Here is a 23,242-nt window from a genome sequence, read left to right as displayed (position 1 = left end):
GATCTCGGGTTAGAAATACGGGGGTTGTTAAAGTGTCAATAGATAAACATAGAAGAATAAAAAAGGCCGCAAAAGAAGCCAACACCAATAAAAAAAAAGGTGCTAAAATGGTTAACCAAGCTCATGGAGCTTGACATTAACCATAAAGAGCCTGTTGAAGAAGGCAAACATCATGAGGGTGTTATGGATTAACGAAACCAGGAGGTTGGGCAGTATAATAGTTGTATCAAGAAACCCATGCAAGAATGCATTCTTAAGATCCAACTGCAGATGGGCCAATGGTGAATAGTGGCAAGGAGAGAACTAAATGGATGGATCTTGGATTGATGACCAGGCTAAAGGTCTCAAGAAAGTCAACACCCCCTCTTTGAGAAAATCCCTTTGCAACAAACTGGGTCATGATGAGGATGATGATGATATGGATATGAGGGTGGACCTATCAAGAGGAGGTTGATGAGTCTTAAAGTGTGTTTACCTAGATAAAGACCGGCATGGTTAGCATATTAGAGTGCACTTAAGACCTCACTGCATCCTTCATATTTATATTCATGTTGTTCCCTCATGAGTTCAGTGGATTGGAATTCACACCTATTTGGGGATCTTTCTTCAGATGATGATGCAGGTTATGATGGACTTGTTGAACTAGAAGCACATCTTCAGGTGGAGGCATATGATGTGGGATTGTCGAGTCCTACGAGCAGCTGCATGATAGATCTTGCGTGTGCCATGGGTGTGTTTATGGAGCTTAGAGACATTCATAAGATTTATGTTATATTTTTGGATTGAGATACTCAAGAGTTTAATTATTAAGTTATACAAACAAGGTAATTACAATTTTATTTTGCTTTCACATATTCTTTGAGATTCTTCCGACTAATACCTTTATCTTTTGCTTTTGAATAGTGTATTTCATTTAGTATTATGGTTGTGGATTCATGACTGGCAACTCTATGTTGGTTGATCACATGCACCATGGGTGGCTGGGTTGGCCTGATACTGTTAGGTGGGGTGTAACAACATGCCAGATCAGGGAGAACAACAGATGTGCAGACTTTTTTGCTTGCCTAGATCCTACAGTTCAAGAGATTTCTTTAGATGTCCAACGTCCTTATTGTTTGAGAGGAAGTGAAGTGGGGGTTTCCTTCAATTATAACTCTTTCTGCATCTCTTGATATTATTAATACATTATACGCCACCCTGTTTTTAAAATAAAAATAAAATAATTTTTTTAAAGGATTTCTGAGATACATAAGTAGTTAAGTTAGGTGAGATGTGGTAGAACCTCTTAAATTAGATGATATATGTCCTGTTGTTCTACCATGGACAAAAGTGAATTCAAGTAGTTAACATACGGTGAATAATTACAAAATGTGGCTGACTTTACTTTAGGTGAGATGTCCTAGAGTAGTGATATTGATGGGCCACAGTCAATAAGGTTAGGTAATAACGGGTGCCAAAAAGGGAAATTTGAGACTACAAAATATGAGGATGATGGTGCTCGACAGCCCCATTTTGCTCATGGGTATGAGAACAAGAAAGGCGATCATCAATCCCACAAGAAGTGAGAAAGGTAGAAACAATGCGATATTTGCCACTCCAATCACTCTAAAATCTTGTAATCTGTCTTGAAAATAAATTTTCAACAAGATAATTTAAACCTTTGAAGAGTCCCAACAAACTCAGATATCATATTCAGAGGATACAATCAAGTATAATATATTAACGAAAACCATCAATAGAAGCAATAGGAGAGGGTCCCACACATTAGAATAAATCAAATCCAAAGGGGCTTTAAAAACTGAAGTAGAAGAGGAGAAAGGGAGTTTATGACTCTTCTCATTTTTGACATGCATCACACAAAAAGTGAATTTTCTCAGAAGTAATAGGTAATTTAAATTGAGAAACAAGACAATAGAATAATTTAAAAGCCAGATGGCCAAGTCTGTAGTGCCACTGGAGACAGAAGCTCGTTACCAATGAAAGCTTGTGGAGAAAAGTCGCCCAAGTGCATCTGGTAAAGCCCATTCTTAACGGTTCCCTGGAGAAAACAAATCCTTATTGCTTAATCCTTCACATAAAACATGTTAGGGTGAAACTAGATAGCATTAATGTCACGAGTAAATTGGGAAACGGATAAAAGATTCTTTTGAATGGAGGGGACATGAAGAACTTTATTGAGAAAAAAGGAGAATGTTGTGTAGGGATAGAAAAATTACCAGTGTGAGTGATTGGCAAGCCTATATCGAACCTCTTAAAACCTGATCCGAGCCAGTGTAAGCTTAAGCAAGTTGAAGATTGTCAAGGGCATTGGTGATATGATGTGTAGCCTAGAGTCAGGATACCAAGTTCTGTTGGTAAAAGGTCCTCCAGAGAGTTTTGAAACATACACAAAAGGGGGGGGGGAGCATTGGTTGTACCTTGAATAGCATGATTGTAGCGTTGATAACAATCATGATCTTTATGGTCGTGATGATCACAAATTTGGCAAGTAATGAGAGAGGACTGCTGTTGCTTGTATCCACTAGCTAGTAGAGGGTGAAGGTGGAGTGGCAAGAAGTGGAGGACGATAGCTAGAAGAACGTTCACGAAAAATTCTGCCTCTGTTGTGCAATCGACACAGAATGGGAGGACGATAATGGCGAGCATTGCCAGTCTGAGCCAGATTAGACAAAGGTAAAGAGGAGTCATAGGCTAAGTCATCATTAAAACAAATTTCTTCAGTGAGTAACATTCCTTTTGACTCAGCAAAAGTGACAAGGAAGCCACAAGTTGTGATAGAAGTAACAAATGGTGAATAATCAGGGCCCAATCCATTGAGAACATGAAGACAAAAATCATCCATCATCTGAAATAGACTTATTGGCAGCCTCAAGTTGATCAGTAGTATGCTTAATATGAAGAATGTAGTCATGAATTGTCTATTACCTCATTTAATGTTTTGTAATTGAAGAAGTAGTTGTATAATCTTTGTTGTAGATGGTGGGGGCATAGGTAGATTCAAGATGAAGCCAAACTGCTCTAGCAGTAGAACATCCAACAATTTGAGCATGAACGGATTTTCTGAGTGAGGCAATAAGCCAACATATGAGAAGTTGGTCCTGACGAATCCATGAATTATAGACAGGATTCGGTTTGCATATAGGAATATAATCTTCTTCAATGACTATAATTGCAGGAGGACATAGTGAGGAGCCATCCACAAGAGAAAATAAGTCATAAGTCTTCAGGAGAGGAACTTGTTGCGACCTCCATAGTAAGTAATTGTTGTCCGTGAACTTGATGATCGGTAGATTGTTGAGGGAGGGAAGCGAAGCAGGGGGGAAGAAAGAACCTGGTCCTCTGATGCCATGCTAGAGAGTGATGGTTGGGAGAGAGAGAGAGAGAGAGAGAGAGAGAGAGAGAGAGAGAGAGAGAGATAAAATTTACAAATAGTATTCACTCAATACAAAGAGTTGTGTACATGACTTTATATAGAAATAGAGTCCTTGTTTATCAGTGTTCTAGGACTCTTGTAGTTGTGGTTCTAGCACTCTGAGTTATAGTGTTTGGATTTACATGAAGATAGGTGTTTTAAATTACATAAATTATTGACCAAGGTTTTGTACCAATCTATATCAAACTCTTCTTTGGGTTGACTAGAGTCTTTGTGAGTACCAATTATAGAATTCTTCATGGATGTAGTAGCTAGTGTTTGATCAGCTGTGGGACTCCTAACAACTGTGGAACTCTTGAAAGCAACCCTAACCGCATAAGCTTAAGATGAAGTGGCAGCTCGGGATTTGGTTGATTTTCCAGAAATATCCCTAATAGTTCCTCACCTGCTATACATAATAGCAAGTAACCATGACGTATTCAAAGATTTCTAGAATGCATGTGGGAAGAGATTGACTAAGAGATTGACTAAGGTTCCTTATGAAACTCGGATTTGGAATGTACTAATTAAATCTGATTGAACTTAACTCATCCTTGAAGATTATGCATGGAAATATTCCACTAAAAGATGACATAGTGAAAGTTGGAATCCCTCTAGTTTCTATGTTTTTGCACTGTAGGGATCCTTGGAGACAACAACTTCGATTAAATTTCTTTTGAAATGTTACTAAGGGTGGAAGAGTTGCGATCCATGGGTTGGGTTAGAGACAAAAACAGGTTTTAATACTTAACAAGCATGTGATGTTGGATTTTGATTTTTATTAAAGAGTCATTAACTGAGAATTACCGAATGAAATGAACAACCATCATCTTTGCGCATAACAACACGAATGACTATGATTAGAAAAGATCTAAGTTTAGAATGAGTGAAATATATTGTCCACAAAAGCACAAAAAATATGACCAAAAAAAAAGAAAAAAAAAGAAGAAAAAAAAACCCTCAAAGAATCAGTTAACATATTGTGCTCATGGGTTTTTGTAAATGGGCTTATTCTATGAAAACCGGGTTGGCAATATTTTTATACTTCCTCAGTTCCATATGATGGATGTGGAGGGGAGGGTTTTTTACATAATTTCTAATTAAAAGGGTCTTTTTGACATTTGCAAATTTTATTTTGAATAATTAATTAACTAACTGATAACGATGCAATTTTAGTTACTCAATCTAATTAATTATTTGCATTATTTTTTTTTCATTTATTAGTTTTTTTATTTATTTTATTATATCTTTAGCATGGCAGTTTTATAAATATGTGGCAGGATTTCATCCTTAACCCTAAGGCAATTCATGATCTTAACCACATTTTATGAAACCTAAATATTTACCAATTAAGTCAATCTCTTACGATTAATAATAATAATAATAATAATAATAATAATAATAATAATAATAATAATTATTATTATTATTATTATTATTATTATTATTATTATTATTTATTTTGACTTCTTTATCATTTATAATCTGTTAAAACTAATGCAGCACAAGACAAATATGAAATCTTGAAGTTTGACTCACAATGGAACTTTTACGGGGAGTAAGCTGTTGCGAAGGGATTGCTCCATCGGGTACATCATGCCATTCAAGCACACGCTCAAATACATCAAGTTTGGTGTAATGAATTGAAACTGGATTGTTAAAAAAAATAAAAAAATAAAAAAGAGAAGAAGGAAGAAAAAAGAAGAAAGAAGAAGAAAGAAGAATGGAAACTGGACTTATACATCCCAAAAGACCCAAAACCAAAGAAAACTTGGCCCTTTGGACGTAGCATCTCACTCAGAGGTGCGGCAGTGGATAGCCAAATTGGCAATGCAAGCAGCATATAATAATATACGTTGAGTGACGCTCTCAATAAGTGACTTATGCATTTGTTATATAGTCTAAGTTGTTTGATTGCTTCTTAAGAAAAAATTCTAGGAGGAAAAATAAATAAATAAACAGAAGAGAAGCAAAATTTTTGCTGGTTACATTGGGCGACAGTGAGTCATGAGCCATGCCCAAAAGAAGTTCAAGTAACCATTAATTAATTGTCTTGAAAGCTTGTCTTTTCCGCTGTGAATGAGCCACCCTAACCAGAGGTTCCCTAGTTTTTTTTATTAAGTGTATGCAGCATGCAACTTAGGGAAGAAATCAAATCTAATAATAAGTTTCCTCACCTGAGATGAGATGAGATGAGATGGATAGCAATTTTGTAGTCTCCAAACCTGTAAAAATATAGATTAGTTATAAATCAGTTTATTGTTTGAAAAAAAAAAAAATTTGAATCACTGTATATTTATACATATGATGTTATGTTATGATTAAGGGATGCGGGTTTAGTTTTCATACTTTAACCTATCTTAGTCCACGTTGAGCTTAAATAAGAGTTGGGTTTAAAATTTTAGTCCAAAGGGTGGGTAGGTTTTCGTTCTATGTTAAAATTTGGGTTGCATCAGGACTGAGCATTTACAATTACTCTGGTATTTTGGTAAAAGTAAGACAATAATGTAGAATTACACATTGTTTCATTGCTTTGTGACGAAGTTAAGGTTTAAGTTTATGGCCAAGGTCATGACTATGATCAAGGTTAAGTGGTTAACCTATCTCGATCAGGCCTTGCACTATAAGATAAGAATTAGAATTAACTAAGATATTTGGGATTAAGTCCAATCCAACCCTATTGCCTCTCTAGTAATAATTATACGTTAGATTTTTCATCATTATCATCATTCCTCCACGCCAGAGGTGAAAATAAGCTGCCAATTTTCTGCTTTTGGATTTGAAAGCTAATTATTATTATTATTATTAATTATTTTTTTTTGGTCAAAGCCTAAACTATTTCAATATAGATAAAGATGGTTCTCCATTTCTTCTTGTGTGAACACATATCATACATACATATATAAGCGACAAAGCGAGTGGAGTGGACATTCCTAATCCATTTAGGGTTTTTGAAATTGAAATTTCATGAAGAAAATAATTGCATGTTAAATAGTGTACGTAATTATCAACCGAGGTTTCCGACAACATTGCTTGTATATAATTCCAACAGATATATATTTTTTAGAAAAAGAAACTTCGATAGTTAAATAAATAAGGAATTTATGTATCAAAAAATAAATAAATAAGGAATTGTACAAAGAATTTAGACGTGGTAACACTTCTTGTGTAAGGCATTAATAAAAAGAAAGACTTTTTAAGGAGAATGTAAGATACTTGCCAAGAAATCTCCACATGAGTTGACCTCGAGAACATGGTGCATGAAACAGCTCGGAATAGTAGAACCTCCTAGCTCTCTAATCTCCATGATAAAGTCAAAAGCTTTCCGAAGTTACAATTCCAAGGAGCAGGACAACGACAGAAGATTCTTCTAAGAAGCAAATGGAGCTTACATTGTTGTGACGTGAAGTGCATATTAATATATGTACTAATACAGTATTGAAGAATAAGAGAAATACCGATGAATGAGTCAATCTTGCTAGATAAAGCATTTCCCACGAAATAAGAATATATAAAGATCCTTCTTCCCTCTATAAATTGACATTGAAAATTTAATTCTTGCAAAGGCTATAGGGTTGAGGGAAATTTGGAACTCTTGTCATCCATGGCCATGAACTACTCCTTCCTTCCCATTCTTCTTGCAACTGTTCTTCCTTTGTTTCTCTTCGCTGGTTTTTCTGTAGACAATGTTGATGCACTAGCAGAGACTCAAGTTGTCACACTTAGCTCCTTGGTGCCAGCCGATGTGTGCTCTACTCCAGCCAAAGGTGATTTCTTTTAACTGTGTTTATGTTAGTGTTTGTGTGGGTGGATGAGATGGGACACCTTTCAATGAAACAATTTTATTCTTATTCATTTGGTTCAAGAAATTAATGTCGTTACAATGAGAATTTATATTTCATCCAGTGTTATTATCAATCCTTAATCCAATTTGTAGAAACCCAGCAATTTAAGAGCTTTTGTTGTCTACGTTTTCAGGAGAAGAAATCTCAAGCAAGCTAATGCAAGTGGCTCACAAATATGGACCTTGCTCACCGTTAAAGGGAGGGAATTCGGAACTGCCTAATGTTACCCAGATTCTAATCAACGACGAAACTCGAGTGAATTCTATTAATTCCAAAATTTTAAACCAACAATCGTCTGCAGCAGATTCTGCAGTGAGCGTTCCTGCCAACTCTGGCGTATCCCTAGGGACTGGAAACTACGTTGTCAATATTGGATTAGGAACACCAACGCAGAATTTCGTAGTAGAATTTGACACAGGAAGTGATCTCACTTGGGTCCAATGCCTACCATGCAGCTCCAGCACTTGTTATACTGAAAAAGATCCCTACTTCAACCCTTCTGCATCGTCTTCCTATGCCACTACTACATGTGGCTCCTATGCTTGCTCGCAATTGTATGCAGCATACTATGCACAACCATCGTGTACTACCAATTGCCGCTACCAAGTCACATATGGTGACGGTTCTTATTCTTACGGGGACTTCGTAACTGATACACTAACACTATCTTCCTCTGCTTTAATCTCCAATTTTGAATTCGGGTGTGGTCACAACACCAGTGGCCTATTTGGTACTTCAGATGGTCTGCTAGGTCTCGCTCGGACCAATATATCTATAGTATCACAGACTGCTCAAATGTATGGAAAAAATTTCTCTTATTGTCTTCCATCTACAACCAGTTCCACTGGCTTTCTTGCATTTGGTAGCCAAGCCGGTTCCTCCTCTTCTATTGCTCAGTATACTCCATTACTAACAAGTGCGAACTACCCCTGGTTCTATTTCCTAGACATGACCGGTATTAGTGTTGGAGGGCAGATGCTATCCATCTCACAATCAGTGTTTACAACTGCAGGAACCATTATAGACTCTGGAACTGTCATCACTCGCTTGGCACCAACAGCTTATTCATCTCTTAGAACAGCATTTCGTCAAGCAATGTCAATGTATACCCTTACCTCACCGTATTCACTGTTTGACACTTGCTATGACTTCTCTGGATACACTACAGTAAATGTACCAACCATAGTGTTCTATTTTAGCGGAGGAGCTGACTTGACTGTGGATGTATCTGGGGTTCTATATCCGATAAGCTCAACTCAATACTGCTTGGCTTTTGCTGGAAACAGTGCTTCTACCACTTTTCAAATCCTTGGAAACATGCAGCAACACACAGTTGAGGTGGTTTATAATGTTGAAGGGGGAAAGCTTGGATTTGGTGCTGGAGCTTGCAGTTAAGAAGAAACAATCATTTGTAAATAAAGATTATTTGCCCAAAAATCAAGCAAGTGATCGATCACCAATAGAAAGATAAGAGCTTCAAGTCGAGCTCTTGGCATTGGTGATAGTATCTTTCCTTTGGTTTTGTTGTATCATCCTCTAAAGTGTCCTCTCCACTCAGTAAATAAATAAAGAATAAAAAATGAACAGCACAACTGTTCGATCTTAATTTTCTTCATATTGTATGTTTTTCAAGTGCCATTTTAATTGCTAAATTACAAAGGTGGGGATGACGCACAAGATGCCGAGTCCGAATCCTCTATACGACCGGTAAAGGATTGTGCTTTTCTCACACTCCTCCACTATACATTTAAGAGGAGGGGGTTTCATCTCTGATTATTTATGGTTCATTTTATCAACGTCTAGAGCCCCCCCCGCCCTCCTTTCTTAATGTTTGGTGGAGGGGTGTGAAGGGAGCACAATCCTCCAATCTTCAGGTAGAGGATCCCAATGCTACTCTTTATGTATTAAATGAGCATCCACCATAAGGTCCATCAAATCCAGCATAGCCTTCGACCAATGTGATCACCCCAACCCCCAACTCCTTATTGGAGCTAAAGCCTAAGCTTTGGATATCAACCCAACACAATTGCTACAACATTACTCTCCTGCAACAACTCTTAACATTGAATGCTTTCTGAGTTATAACTCCTCACTACGAGGTTTTGTGTTATTCGGAATCTGACTAAACCGTCTGAAGTGGCTTCTCATCATAGAGCCGACCGACCCACTCTTACGGTTCATTTCATGTACAGACATCTGGTTTAAGATTAGCTCGAATTGACTTTGAACCAACTTAGGTCTAGTGCAGATTCAAGAGCAACAACACCCTAAACAACCCCCCCCCAAAAAAAAAAGAAAAGACTGGAGCTGTCACACCCCACCCAGTCGGATCCGGGCATACTCGAATACCTGTGGGGGTGATATACCACAAGACCTAGGTTCAGTGACAATTCCATACAACATATGATATAGTAAAATCAAACGGATAAGAATAAATCAAGTTTCAAACAAAATAATGATTACAATCATCCATTACTTCAAACAAAAGGTACGACATTAGAGTTTTGAAAAGAAAAGAGGATAGTTTTATTCACAGCGGAAAATAAACCAAACTAATTCTCTAATGGAAACTAACTCCATAATAACAGTCTTAACACTGGCATGAAGCTCCAGGTAAGTTTACACCTTCTTCAATTGCTCCCTCGAGAAAGTCTGCCGGCGACAAACCCTCCACTTGGAAAGAGTCCTCATAACCTGTAGTATATTCTAATAGAAAAAGACATATAAAATGAATGAGTTCAAGAGAGCTCAATGAGGTCAAATCAACATCATATCATGCATTCATTCACAAGATTCAACACCACACATATAACATGAATAAGGTAATTAATGACAATGATGTGATATATGAATGATTATGATATTATGCTCCTAACTTTATTATGAAGTTTCTATGGTAGACACGCATTAAGTCATACACTAGTCTTCTTTGGGCGGTCTCATCACTCTTCCCTCACGGCACTCAAGCACGTCTGTTGGGTTCTCCGCAGTTGTTGGGTAAACTCCTATCAAGCAATGGTTGGGGATTAGGTCACCACCACTCTCTCACATCACCATTGGTATAAGATATGGCGTGTGTCAAGGATAATCCTAGGCCCAATGGAAAGTCATATGGTCTCATACTACATATGGTCTGGATACTTCCCCTCACGCCTAGTACTCTGTTGGTTCAATACTTTCCCACCAATGAATGGAATCCTCAACGGGAGGCATCTGTTGGATCACATTCTTTAACCCACTGGTCATCCACATATAATGAATATGATGATCTCCATGTCCTCTCACGGGTTGGTTACCGGTCTTGAGCGCCTATGAGCCATTATCTATTATATACAACCCTACCTCTTTATGATGATAGTGGGCCTGCTTGGCACACAAGACCCAGCCACTAACATCACAGGTTAACTGGCTTTAATACCCCTGCCGAAAGGGTAGTAGTACTCATGAGTTCACTTAACCAAACATTTCTAGATATGCCATAGGTATGTCAACCAATAATCAGGGATATCGTTAAGGGCACCATAGGAATGCGTCTCATACCACATCTTCTGGTATCTTATGGAAGAAATGCCAAAATGGTATTCTCCATTCCCCAATCATAACCTAAACAATCACATAAGGTCACTAGGGCAATGGGTGAACCCACAACCCTAGTAAGCAACATAAAATAAAAGGAGTAATTTAATTCAACATCATTCATATATTTTCATATCAATAATTTAGGATTCAACAAGAAAAACTCAATCCATTCAATCTCATCCATCTCATACATTCTCATATTACCATTCAAAAGAATATTAACAATTAAAAGCAAATTTATTTCCTTGCCTTTCAACAATCACATACATAACCACAAGATAATACTAAAGCCATGCAAGATATCAATAATGAAAATTAACTAATATCATTATACATGTAATATAAGGTTAAGTATATTTCTCACCTTCCAACTAGATTCCTTTCTCCAAAGTTCAATAATTCCTTCCCACAAGTTGGTGACTAAATATATATAAACCTATTCATGCAAGAGAATTAATTGTCACAAATTAGAGTCAATTTTGGTTTCAAAGAATATCCCAAAATCTTCCCACGAAAACAAAATCCTGACCACTAGTTTAAAAGTTTAGTTCTCAACATAACTAGTGAACGGTCTCTAATTCACCACCGATTCGAAGTCTAAACGAAACGAAACTGGGGGAAGCTAATTGGCAGTAAAAGGATCCTACAAGTACCTCCAATTTGATCCAATTTGACCAAAATAAAAAAGCCCCAAATTGGCTCTCCTAAATCACCCGTAGGTGACCCGGAGAGTCAAATTCCGAAATCTTTTGCGAGGAAACGTACCATTACTCCCATACTCAAGGGAAACATTAATACAAGAAAATAAAAGCATCCAAGATACCTAACAACCTTCCCTTTCAAGATCTCCATGAAAGAAGGGAAGAGAAAAACCTATAAAACTATGCCTAAAGAAGGGTTAAAGAAAACTAACATTTCTTGATTTTGCGAAGTTTCGGATCACAAAACACCTTCGGAAGGATGGGAACCTCTCTTTCTCTTGGTTTTCCTCTTCCCGCAGCCTCAAACTCATTCTTGCATAAAGAAATGCGGTTACGGATTAGTTAAAACATAAAATAGGGCGTAAAAACCTGAAATTTCATTTTTGCCCCTAAACAGAAAATGGGGTGGAAGGTTGGTTCACCCAAACGGCCCAAATTACCATCCATGGTTGGACCCCCAAACTGACTCTGAATTCAGTTAGTTTTGTCTCATTGGAAAGGACTTTCGACGATCTTCGATTTGATACCTTATTCGCGTTAATTGGATTCTCCATCACCGATCTACGAACATTCCAAAATCACCCTTTTTACACCATTGTGATTAATCTTCTCTCTTCACTTAAACTCTAGGAGAGTTGTTGAGTCATCACAAAGGTCATATGCCAACATTGTTTCCATTTCCAATCCTTCGGGCTTGACTTGAATGGCTCACAGTTGTCGCCGACTCGAGGCCCGGGTTCTTGGTCTTGAAACCAGGGGTTAAAGGGGTCGAAATCCGGGGGATTTCACAATAAGCTCTCAACAGAAACATTTTTCAACAGTTTGAATGGTAACTTAGACGATCAATATGTCCGATTTAAGACTGTACGCCAGTCCAGACCCCAACCCTCATAGTATTAGGAAATCTAATTCACAAAGCTTGAACGGTCCAGAAAAGAAATATATGATGTTGTTTACTAACTTTCATTTAGTTTTTTCTTTTTCTTTTTTCCTTTGGCAGGTCTCACACCAAAAACCTTACAAGTCCTTGGATAAGGTCACAAATGAAAGCTGTTTGGTAACTGGCCATGATTTTTTATTTTTTTGGAATGAGGTTCATCCGGGCCAACTTGTCGGGTTATGAAGAACCCACCGAATAGAACAATCAGCAAATAAGAGAAAAGAAGAACACAATAATAACAACTAAGAGAAAAGAAAGACACAATAATATATGGGCAAGAGAGAAAGCTCCACTATAAATAAAGAAATATCCAAGAGAGAAGATATTTGGGATGATTAAAGAAGAAGGAAGAGGTATTCTTTTATAGCCTCTTCCTCTCCACATATTCCCACATCAGTCGATGTGGGACTAATATTACAACAATCTCCCACTTGGAGATTAGATTGAGAACCAATCAATCTCCACACCAGTCTCTATCTTGCCACCACCATGCTGTCTATGTCTCTATCAAGCCATACAAGGATCTGCACCAAATGAACTTGTCAGTATTGATTGCTTTTGTTAATGCATCTGCTAGGTTCTCTTTCGTGTGGATTTTCTGCATATCCACCCTTCCGTCTTCCACCACTTCACGAACAAAATGATATTGTACTTCTATGTGTTTTGTCCTGGAATGAAAAGCTGGATTCCTTGCAATGTGCAAGGCACTCTGACTGTCACAATACAAGAGAATCTTCTCGTGTTTGTGCCCAAGTTCTTCCATGAATCTTCTTATCCGATTGCTTCTTTACAAGCTTGTGTAGCTGCCATTTACTCACCCTCCTTGTAGTAGAGTGCTACAACTGTCTCGTAGTTTAGATACCCAACTCATGACTCTTTCAAAGCAATTGTAAACACATAGCCGTAGTGGATTTCCTTTTATCAAGATCCCCCGCAAAATCAGAATCAACATATCCTCTGACAGTAAATTCAGATCCTCCATAACATAGAGCAGCATCCAAGGTTCCTTTAATGTATCTTAGGATCCTCTTCACTATAATCCAATGCTCTTGTCCTGGATTCGCCATATGCCGACTAATCACTCCCACTGCATGTGCAATGTCCGGTCTTGTACATATCATAGCGAACATCAGACTTCCCACTGCTGATGCATACGGTACTCGAGACATCTCCATCCTCTCTGCTTCATTGCTAGGACACATACTTGAGGATAACTTGAAATGAACAGGAAGAGGAGTAGAAATTGGCTTACAGTCTTGCATATTGAAGCGGCGCAAGACTTTCCTTAAGTAACTCTTCTGAGATAGCCAAATCTTCCTGTTATTTCTGTCTCGGTGAATTTGCATCCCTAGAATCTTGTTTGCGGGTCCTAGATCCTTCATTTCAAATTCCCTAGCCAACTGAGCCTTTAATTCTACGATCCGATCTTTGTTGGGGCCTAACACCAACATATCATCGACATACAACAGTAAAATGATGAAATCATCATTACCAAACCTCTTGTAATACGCACAAGGGTCTGAAGCAAGTCTGTTGTATCCAAGGCTCAATATGAAGGAATCAAATCTCTTATACCAACATCTTGGCGCCTGTTTTAAGCCGTATAGAGATTTGTTCAACCTGCAAACCAAGTTCCCCTTTTCTGGTTCTTCAAAACCTTCTGGTTGGAGCATATAGATTTCTTCTTCAAGATCTCCATGAAGAAATGCAGTTTTTACATCTAACTGCTCAAGATGTAGATCAAACGTAGCACAAAGTGCCAGAACTATCCGGACAGTAGTAAGTCGAACCACTGGAGAAATGATTTCTGTGAAATCAACACCTTCTTTTTGAGCATATCCTTTGATCACCATTCTTGCACGATACCGCTCTATTTGATCATCACTGTTTCGTTTGATCTTGTAAACCCATTTGTTACCAATGGGCTTCCTTCCGTGCGGTAAAGGTACAAGCTCCCACGTCTTATTCTTATGAAGAGCTTCTAGTTCTTCCTGTATAGCTGCCATCCAAAGTGACGCTTCTGAGCTATCAATCGCTTCTCCGAATGTTGATGGCTCACCATCTTCTCGTTAGAAGACAAGATGCAATGTTGCTCTCCATAATATAATCGATCGCCAAGTTGGTGTATGTCTTTCACGAGGTGACCGTCGAACTTCTACGCTTGTAGACTCAACCGGTACTTGTTCCTCATTTTTCGATTCTGCTCCGGAAGAATTTTCTACCCCCGTAAGAATTTTCTGGATTGGACTTCTCTTCCTCCCGAACTGTTGTACTCTCCGGAATTTCTATTGAAATGCTACTCACATCTTCCATTTGCAGCTTATCTTCTCGCAAAAATGACATCGGCTCTTGATGACGACTTTGTGGGCGTGGGATCCCACATCGATACCCCTTGACTCCATCAAGCATTTCCCAAGAATCTGCATTTTCCGGATTCCGGATCCAACTTCGAAATTTCTTGGGGATGATACATCACGTACACAGGACTCCCAAATGTGTGCAGGCGTGAATAATCAACTGGCTTGCCAGTCCACATATTCATCGGTGTCTTCAGATCAATCGACCTTGTTGGTGATCGATTAATCACATAGCAGGCAGTGTTTACGGCTTCTGCCCAAAAGGACTTAGCCATGCTTGCAGTTCTTAACATGGCTCTTGTTCTTTCGAGTAGAGTTCTATTCATCCGCTCCGCTACTCCATTCTGTTGAGGAGTGTAAGCCACCGTGAGTTGTCTCTTGATGCCTTCTTGATTACAAAACTCAAAGAAGTCATCCCCTGTATATTCACCGCCATTGTCTGTCCTGAGGCACTTGATTTTCTTCTCAGTTTCTCGTTCAACTTGCGCTTTGAATGTTTTGAAAACTGAAAACACATATGACTTCTTCTTGATAGGAAACACCCAACATCTTCTGGAATAATCATCAATGAAAGATACATAGTACCTTGCTCCTCCCAGAGATGTAACCGGTGCTTGCCATACATCAGAGTGAACTGATTCCAGAATACTTTTACTCCTGGAATCAGATGCATTGAACTTCATCTATGTTGCTTGCTTGTAACACAGTGCTCACAAAAGGGTAATGAAGCCTTTGTGAGACCCGGGAGTAATTTCTGCTCTGCGAGAACCTTCAACCCTTGCTCTGACATGTGGGCCAATTTTCGATGCCACACTTTTGTCATCTCTTTTGCAGTACCGGTTGATGCAACTGATGCTTCTGCCTCCGGACATGTTTCTCCCATTACTTCGTACAAATTTTGCAGCGCCCTTTCAGCTTTCATTACAACTAGCGCTCCTTTGACGATCCTCATCATTCCATTTTGGATGCTGTCTTGCACCCAATTTCATCTAATTGTCCCAAAGACAATAGATTCTTCTTTAAGCCCTTCACATGCCGCACATTTTGAATAGTGCGTACCATACCATCGTACATCTTCAACTTGATGGTGCCAACTCCAACAATCTCCAAGGCATGATCATTTCCCATGTACACAGCACCTCTGTAGAGATAGGTTCATAAGTTTGAAATCAATCTCTGCGAGAGGTCATGTGCCATGTTGCTCCCGAATCCAAGATCCAAGCATCACTATGTTCCAATCTATCCTTGGTCGCCATTGCTTGATTCGCTCGTAAAGAATATCTCCTTCAGCAATGCACCCTTGAGATGTCTCTGCCTTATCTACACCCTTTTTGAATCGACACTCATTTTTGAAGTGTCCCCTTTTGCTACAATTGTAGCACTTGAAATTCTTCTTACCCCTGGATTTTGACCTCCCTTGATTGTGACTCCCACTGGAATCACGTTCCGTTGACCTTCCTCGAGTCATAGACAAAGCTTCTGCTTGTTGTGAGCTTGCCTGTCTATGTTCTCTGCCTTTTCGTCTACTTTCTTCTTCAAGAATTGTAGCAGCGACTTCATCAAATACCAAATAATCGAGAGAGGATATTCTTGGTTAAATTGATGATGATTGGGTCATATGAATCGGGAAGACTTTGGAGTAGAATTTCAGCACGTTCTGTGGTGAAACATTATGTCCCAACGTTGAAAGTTGAGAACATAACGAAATCAGAGTATGTAAGTGCTCTGTAACTGATGTAGATTCTGACATCCGTAAGGTATACAACTTTCTCTTCAAGAAGATTTTGTTGTGAAGTGATTTGGCTTCATACAATTTGATGAGATGATCCCAAACCTCCTTAGCAGTTTTTTTCTCTTCTATGCCCGCTAAAATATCATCTGATAATGCTAGATGCAAATCAGAAAGAGCGATCGCATCTATTCTGTTCCACTTTTCGTTGTCTGTGAACTCCGCCGGCCGAACACCGATGGCTTCAAGTGCGGTTATCTTTTATCAATAATGCCTTCATCTTCAATTTCCATAATGAGAATTTCGTGCCGTCAAACTTGCCGATGTCAATTTTTGCTGCCATTGCTTCTATCACGAGCTGTTGTTGGCTGCAGAATAACTCCCACTATTTCACGTGAAACTTGACTTCTCAGGTTATCTCCACTGGTATATGGTTGAATCAAAATGCACCGAGAAAATTTCCGGGAAAGAGCGGAGGGACACAAGCGGTCCGCTTAAAAACCAGACTCCTTAGACAAAATTTTCCTAGACATGCACTTAATCACCCAATACACCTTTCTAGGATACCCGAAAAGAAACCACGTGAAATTGCGACTTCTGCAGACACCTCCGTAGGATGAAAAACAATATCTTACTTATTTTTCTGATGTGAAGGATCCACCTAAGTGGCAATCACAGAGCATACTATAAGTAGATACTCACACCCTAAACCAAACAAACAAACCCCCCAAGGAATTTTCCTTTTCTGATGTGGAAGCTCAGACTATGCTGCAACCACAGAGCATACTTCAGAAAAACCTCGCTCTGATACCACTGTCGGGTTATGAAGAACCCACCGAATAGAACAATCAGCAAATAAGAGAAAAGAAGAACACAATAATAACAACTAAGAGAAAAGAAAGACACAATAATATATGGGCAAGAGAGAAAGCTCTACTATAAATAAAGAAATATCCAAGAGAGAAGATATTTGGGATGATTAAAGAAGAAGGAAGAGGCTATAATTTATAGCCTCTTCCTCTCCACATATTCCCACATCAGTCGATGTGGGACTAATATTACAACACAACTTGTGCGCACCACGACTACATTCTCAAGGCGCTTTTTTATATAATTAATATAGGCAGGGCTCTGCCCCTAGCCCCAAGGGGATTCGTACTCTGACTGCCATGAATTTTTTTTCCTTCCACAAAATAGTACCTGATATTTACAACCCTTAAATTTATGCGCCTCAAATTACCACCTCAATCATTTTTTTTTTTTGAAAAATTCAAAACGGGAAGCTTATTCTAAAGTTTTCAAGGATGGATGCTTTTGCTCCCTAGCCAATGGGTGACTAAGCCTTGTTCATTGTAAATGGTAAAGTCCTATTCTTAGTTGTCTCTGGTAAGGTCAAGACATGAATTTTGTTCATTATTCATTCATTGTAGTGGATTTTTCTTTGTTCAAATTAATGCAAAAACAAGTTGATTGGTTGTGAGTCTTGTGAAAGATCTCTTTAGATACCTGAAAGTACTGATGGAACAAAAAAAACTAGCTAGCTACTTTGTTTTGTTTTGTTTTGTTTCACCCATGCTTTCAAGTGATTGGGAAGAATCGGTAACCCTCATCCCATACTTATCTCAGCGAAATGTGCAACTACCAAGCATTTGAGGACATACAAAATCACCATAAATTAGCATCTTGAATTTGTGCAGCGACCAAAATATAATGGCCTTTGAAGTTGCAATTATATGCTGGATTGTTGGATGAGGGATCATATTTTTAATGTTTTTCTGCATGTAAGGTTGTCTGATTGAGTTGTCTATGGAATTTCCCCCGCCCATATGTGAGGGGGAGAGGGGTGATAATTGTTTCCATTAAATTTTCACATGTGGGCTTTCAAACTAATTTAGTTCATTTGATTCCATGTTCTATTCTTTGCTTGATGATCTATAAAGAATTTGACTCTCACAACCCCCAAAGTCTTCATTTCTACTCTACAATGGACTCAAACCTGCCCCTATCAAGAATTCTTCTCATGGATGATGCTTTCATGAGTGACAAATGCATTGTTGAAAAAAGAGGACTGCCATGAGTTCATGGGTTATTTTAGGTTATATCAAATGCAACTTCTCAGCTTTTTTCTCTCCCCGAGTTCTATCTTGCTCTCACGATTAATACAATGTTCACAGAAGGCCTAGACAATGGAAGGTGACGAACTTTTCTCTATTTTAATTTTCAGAATTTATGATGCTTGGTTTGCTTTGGAAAATTATATTTTATTATCACTAAGTTCTTGGAGTACTAGTAAGTTCTCTATTAAGCATAGTTGTTGGGTTTTATTGTTGTTCAGAATTATTTATTTACATTGAAATTAATTTTGTTTGCACTAGTTTATTTTTCTTTCAGACACGTGAAAAACTGAAAATAGGGCAACCATAATTCAGAGAGGATTTGCTATATCAGCAAGTGAGTAATAGAAACGTAGCAAGAATCAAATCTCCTAGCAGAGTAGCAAGTCTCGTGGTATCAATTAATTGTAATTGGTGCTTCTGGGCATCACACCAAAAGTTAGGTTTTCCTTTGTGCATATTTACTATTTTTTTTTTTTGGTTAAAAAAATAGTTGCATATTTACTATTTATTACTTACTCCCCATTCCCGCTTATTGGATCGATAAAGAATGAAAGACGCGCTTAATAGTTGCGTGCATGAATCCTGAGCTCTTTCGTATTTCACAAACTCTTATGGAGTTGGCTGCCAATGTTAATGCTTACACTCCAAATAATAATCTCCCTTTATGTTTATTCATTAGAGACTTACATATTAAGTCTTAGAGTACAGAGACTTCTTTCAACCCAGCTGATGTTCAAGATTCACATATCAATTGATAGATCTATTAATGCATTACACTTGACCAAATTAGTGTTGTCGGTGATACGGGAAGTTCATACCCAACGGGTATAACCCGACCGAACTGGGTGTAACCAGATTGACCGGGTTATACCCGGTCATATGAATAAACCCAGACGGGTCATCTCACCTGCACTTGCATCAGCGGGTTACGCCCGAATGGGGCTCCACCTCGAGTCGGGACATGATCGACTATGTTGACCAGAGCGCACATCACGCTTAACAAATAAGGCAGTCTCTCTTTGTTGAGAAAGTCAACTTCAACGACTATCTAACTGGGACCAATAAAGGAAAGGTATAATCCTTAGGGATTCGATGGCTCCTGTCTGGCGAACTTACCGAATACGTACAAGGTAAGTTAATCACTATAAGATAGGGGACACATCCCCTTGGTAAGCAATCCAATACACTCTCAGTATAATCTTGTGTAGCTTTTGCACGAGACCTCACTCTATTCGTCATCTGACTTTGCCATCGGAGGCGGCTGCCCGGCACACAAGCCGGCCCGCATCTAACCTTTCTTGCAGGGCTCATCGTCCCGGATACGAGAGGAGGCTCAGTCGGATCCAGAAGCATAATTGATCCGCATCAGTTTGGCGCCGTCTGTGGGAATGACAAAATCTTCAAGTCATGGTGAGACGAGTAAATGGACGTTCCCGACAAGAAAATACCGAGGATAATTGAACGATCCTTGAAGATATGGTTGACCCCTCAACCCATATAGAGCAGGAACAACTTCAGGACAATCTGGTTTTGGAGGACCCGAATGGTGCGGGAACCTCCCGAGGTCCTCAAGAACAAGCCATTATGGCCGATATGGACGAGTTGCGGAAGGGAATGCTCGAGATGCAAGGAGTATTACGCAACTTGGTCCATCAAATTGGAGTCGAACAAGGACCGAGACATAATACCCAATCGGAAAGATTGGTGAAAGCGTTGAGGAAGGCACGAGGGTCCTGTGGGGCAAGGCGTATCCCGAGGTTAAAAGTTACCCGGGAACAAAAGGAGGACAATCCCGAACGAAGCAAACGCCAAACTACTCCTAATGGAACAAGAATCAGTGCCTTAGACCATCTTTCGATGCCACCCAAGACGGGGTCTTTACCTCAAAGGAGTCGACGGGAGGAGATCGAAGATAAGGAGGACCAGGGGGATAGTCAACCCCAACTGTCCCGCTCGAGAGTATCATCGTCTCAGGCCAATCCTCGAGTAAAGGAGGCACCTACTCACCATTGGGGCAAAGAGCGTGCCGAATCAGATGAAGATGGAGTACGACAAAGCCGGCTTCGAAGCCGGGTAGCTGAGGTCGAGCGCAAGTTGGAGGATCGTGATCATGATGACGATCTGGACGTGGTTGATCGGGAACCTTTCTCAGATGAGATCACGAACATGCCACTTCCTAGGAACTTCATCATGCCAACATTCACCCCGTTCGAGGGGAAAACAAGTCCAAAAGAGCATATAAATTACTTTAAGTCAGTAATGACTGTGCTTGGCCGGGAGGACGAACTACTCTGCAGAACATTCCCCGTGTCACTCAAAGGACCGGCTATTAAGTGGTTCAGTAGCCTACGACCGGGATCCATCAATAATTTCCTGGAGTTGGCACATAAATTTATAGCCCGATTCCGAAATGCAATCGGGAGCAAGAAAACCACTGATAGTCTTTTTGGAATACGACAAGGAAGAAATGAATCCATTCGGGATTATCTTCTGAAGCGGTTTGATGAAGTCGCCATTGAGATCGAGGAGCTGGACGATCAAGTCGCGTACAGTGCCCTTTGGAGCGGCATCACACACCAAAGACTTCTGGAAGTCTTACTAACAGATAAACCCAAAACATATGGAACGTTGTTACGTAAATGTCGAAACCAGGCCAGTGTTTATGAGGTAATAAACGCCCGAGTAAAAGCAGATCGGGATAGAAGGTCTGATCGGGATGTAGACAAAGCTTCCCCGAGTGAAAAGAGTCAGAGATCAAAAAGTAAATGGAAGCGTGACCAAGAGAGAGTGAGTTATACTCCTCTTAACACAAAGCCATCAGAAATCTTGATGAATATACGGGATAAAAATTCGTTAAAATGGCCCGGGAAGCTACTCGCACCACCAGAGGATCGGGATATGACAAAATACTGTCGATTCCACCAAGATTACGGCCACCACAATGATGGGTGTCGGAGTCTGAAGTTTGAAATAGAGAAACTGATCCAACAAGGTAAGCTGGGTCAGTATGTAAAACAGTCTGGAAAGCCCTGAACACACTCACCTGAGCCAAAAAAGAGAGGCCGATCCCCTAGTCCAAAAGAAGCTGTCAAAAGAGCAGACAAGGGGAAGGAAAAGGCGGATCGGGAAGAAACGCCTGTGTACGTGATTATGGGAGGCCCAACTGTGGAATCCATCAGAAAAGCAAAGCTGAAGGTTCGGTTCGTAGGGGCTGTTCATTTGCCTAAAAAAAGACAAAATCCAACATGCCCCGAACCAATAACTTTTACGGATGCAGATCTGGATGGTGTTATATCACCACATGATGATGCGATCATCATCAAAGTCAAAATAGCCAATCGAGAAGTTCACCGAGTTTTGGTGGACACGGGGTCATCCATTGACCTAATCTCGTACGAAGCTTTCAACAGATTGAAGTTGTCCGATGATCTGCTGACCCCTTCGTCAACACCACTGTATGGTTTCGCAGGGTCTTCTACAGTGGCAGAAGGAACGATTCTTTTAGACCTTAAGATCGGGAAGTCGCCCCGAGATGCTCTGGTACGAGTAAATTTCATGGTCGTAAGGGAGTTATCGGCTTACAATGTGATTCTGGGACGTCCGACGCTCAACGCGCTTGAGGAAGTCATGTCTCCTAGGCACATGAAATTAAAATTCCCGACCGAGGCTGGAGTAGGAGAATGTTGTTCTGGTCAGTCATCTTCCCGACAATGTTATACAAACTACTTGAAGGAAAAACGTAGGCCAGAAAGTTCGGGAACTGCTCTGAATGTCGAAGTTCGAGATGATCGGGACGAGGAAAGCATGCAGTGGGCAGAACCGTAGAAAAACTGGAAAGAATACAATTGAGTCAATCTCTTCCCGATCGAGTAACGTTTATTGGCTCGGAACAACCGGAAAGCTTCAAGAAAGAGCTTACTCAGTTCTTATGCGATAATGCGGATATCTTTACATGGTCGGCAAATGACATGCCCGGGATAGACAGGCGGGTAGCAGAACACAAACTCGGATACGTATGGGTGCTACTCCGGTCATCCAAAGGCGAAGGAACTTTGCGATAGAAAAACATGAAGCAATCGGGGTCGAGGTGGAAAAATTGGAAAAGTCGGGTTTCATAGATCCAATTGAATGCCCGACTGGCTGGCCAATGTAGTTATGGTCAAGAAGGCGAACGGGAAGTGGAGAATGTGTACCGACTACATGGACTTGAACAAAGCCTGCCCAAAAGATTGTTACCCCCTCCCGAGGATTGATCTTCTGATCGACGCTACCGCTGGCCACGAAGTCCTTAGTTTCATGGATGCGTACTCAGGATATAACCAGATTTTGATGAGTCGGGAGGATGAAAAACACATTTCATTCATGACCGATCGGGAAAGTTATTATTATCGAGTGATGCCTTTCGGATTGAAAAATGCAGGGGCAACTTATCAGAGAGCTGTCAATAAAATTTTCAACGACAGATCTGGCGGAACATGGAGGTTTACGTTGACGACATGCTAGTGAAGAGTTTGGTTCGGGCAAGGCATTTGACCGACTTGGAAGAGACGTTCGATGTGCTT

At 39.8% G+C, this 23,242-nt stretch overlaps 1 protein-coding gene across 1 annotated transcript; it reads left to right on the top strand.

The window, feature by feature from the left end:
• The first annotated feature begins 6,967 nt into the window (after positions 1-6,967).
• Positions 6,968-8,862, top strand: LOC149007605 (aspartyl protease family protein At5g10770-like). The gene is made up of 2 exons (XM_089166167.1): positions 6,968-7,179; positions 7,391-8,862. The coding sequence occupies exons 1-2, from the start codon at positions 7,017-7,019 to the stop codon at positions 8,650-8,652; spliced, it is 1,425 nt and encodes a 474-aa protein (XP_089022293.1). The 5' UTR covers positions 6,968-7,016; the 3' UTR covers positions 8,653-8,862.
• The last annotated feature ends 14,380 nt before the right edge of the window (positions 8,863-23,242 follow it).

Source organism: Hakea prostrata, chromosome 8 (genome assembly GCF_041222555.1).
Source record: "Hakea prostrata isolate BN-2017 chromosome 8, UWA_Hpros_2, whole genome shotgun sequence".
Lineage (NCBI taxonomy): Eukaryota > Viridiplantae > Streptophyta > Magnoliopsida > Proteales > Proteaceae > Hakea > Hakea prostrata.
Note: the sequence above shows the minus strand (reverse complement) of the source record. Positions and strands in the feature narration are given on the sequence as shown.

Excerpts from the sequence above, each read along its gene's own strand:
- LOC149007605 (XM_089166167.1), top strand. The coding sequence starts at position 7,017 with ATGGCCATGAACTACTCCTTCCTTCCCATTCTTCTTGCAACTGTTCTT. Across the intron at positions 7,180-7,390 it reads GTGCTCTACTCCAGCCAAAG|GAGAAGAAATCTCAAGCAAG; the intron begins GTGATTTCTTTT and ends CTACGTTTTCAG.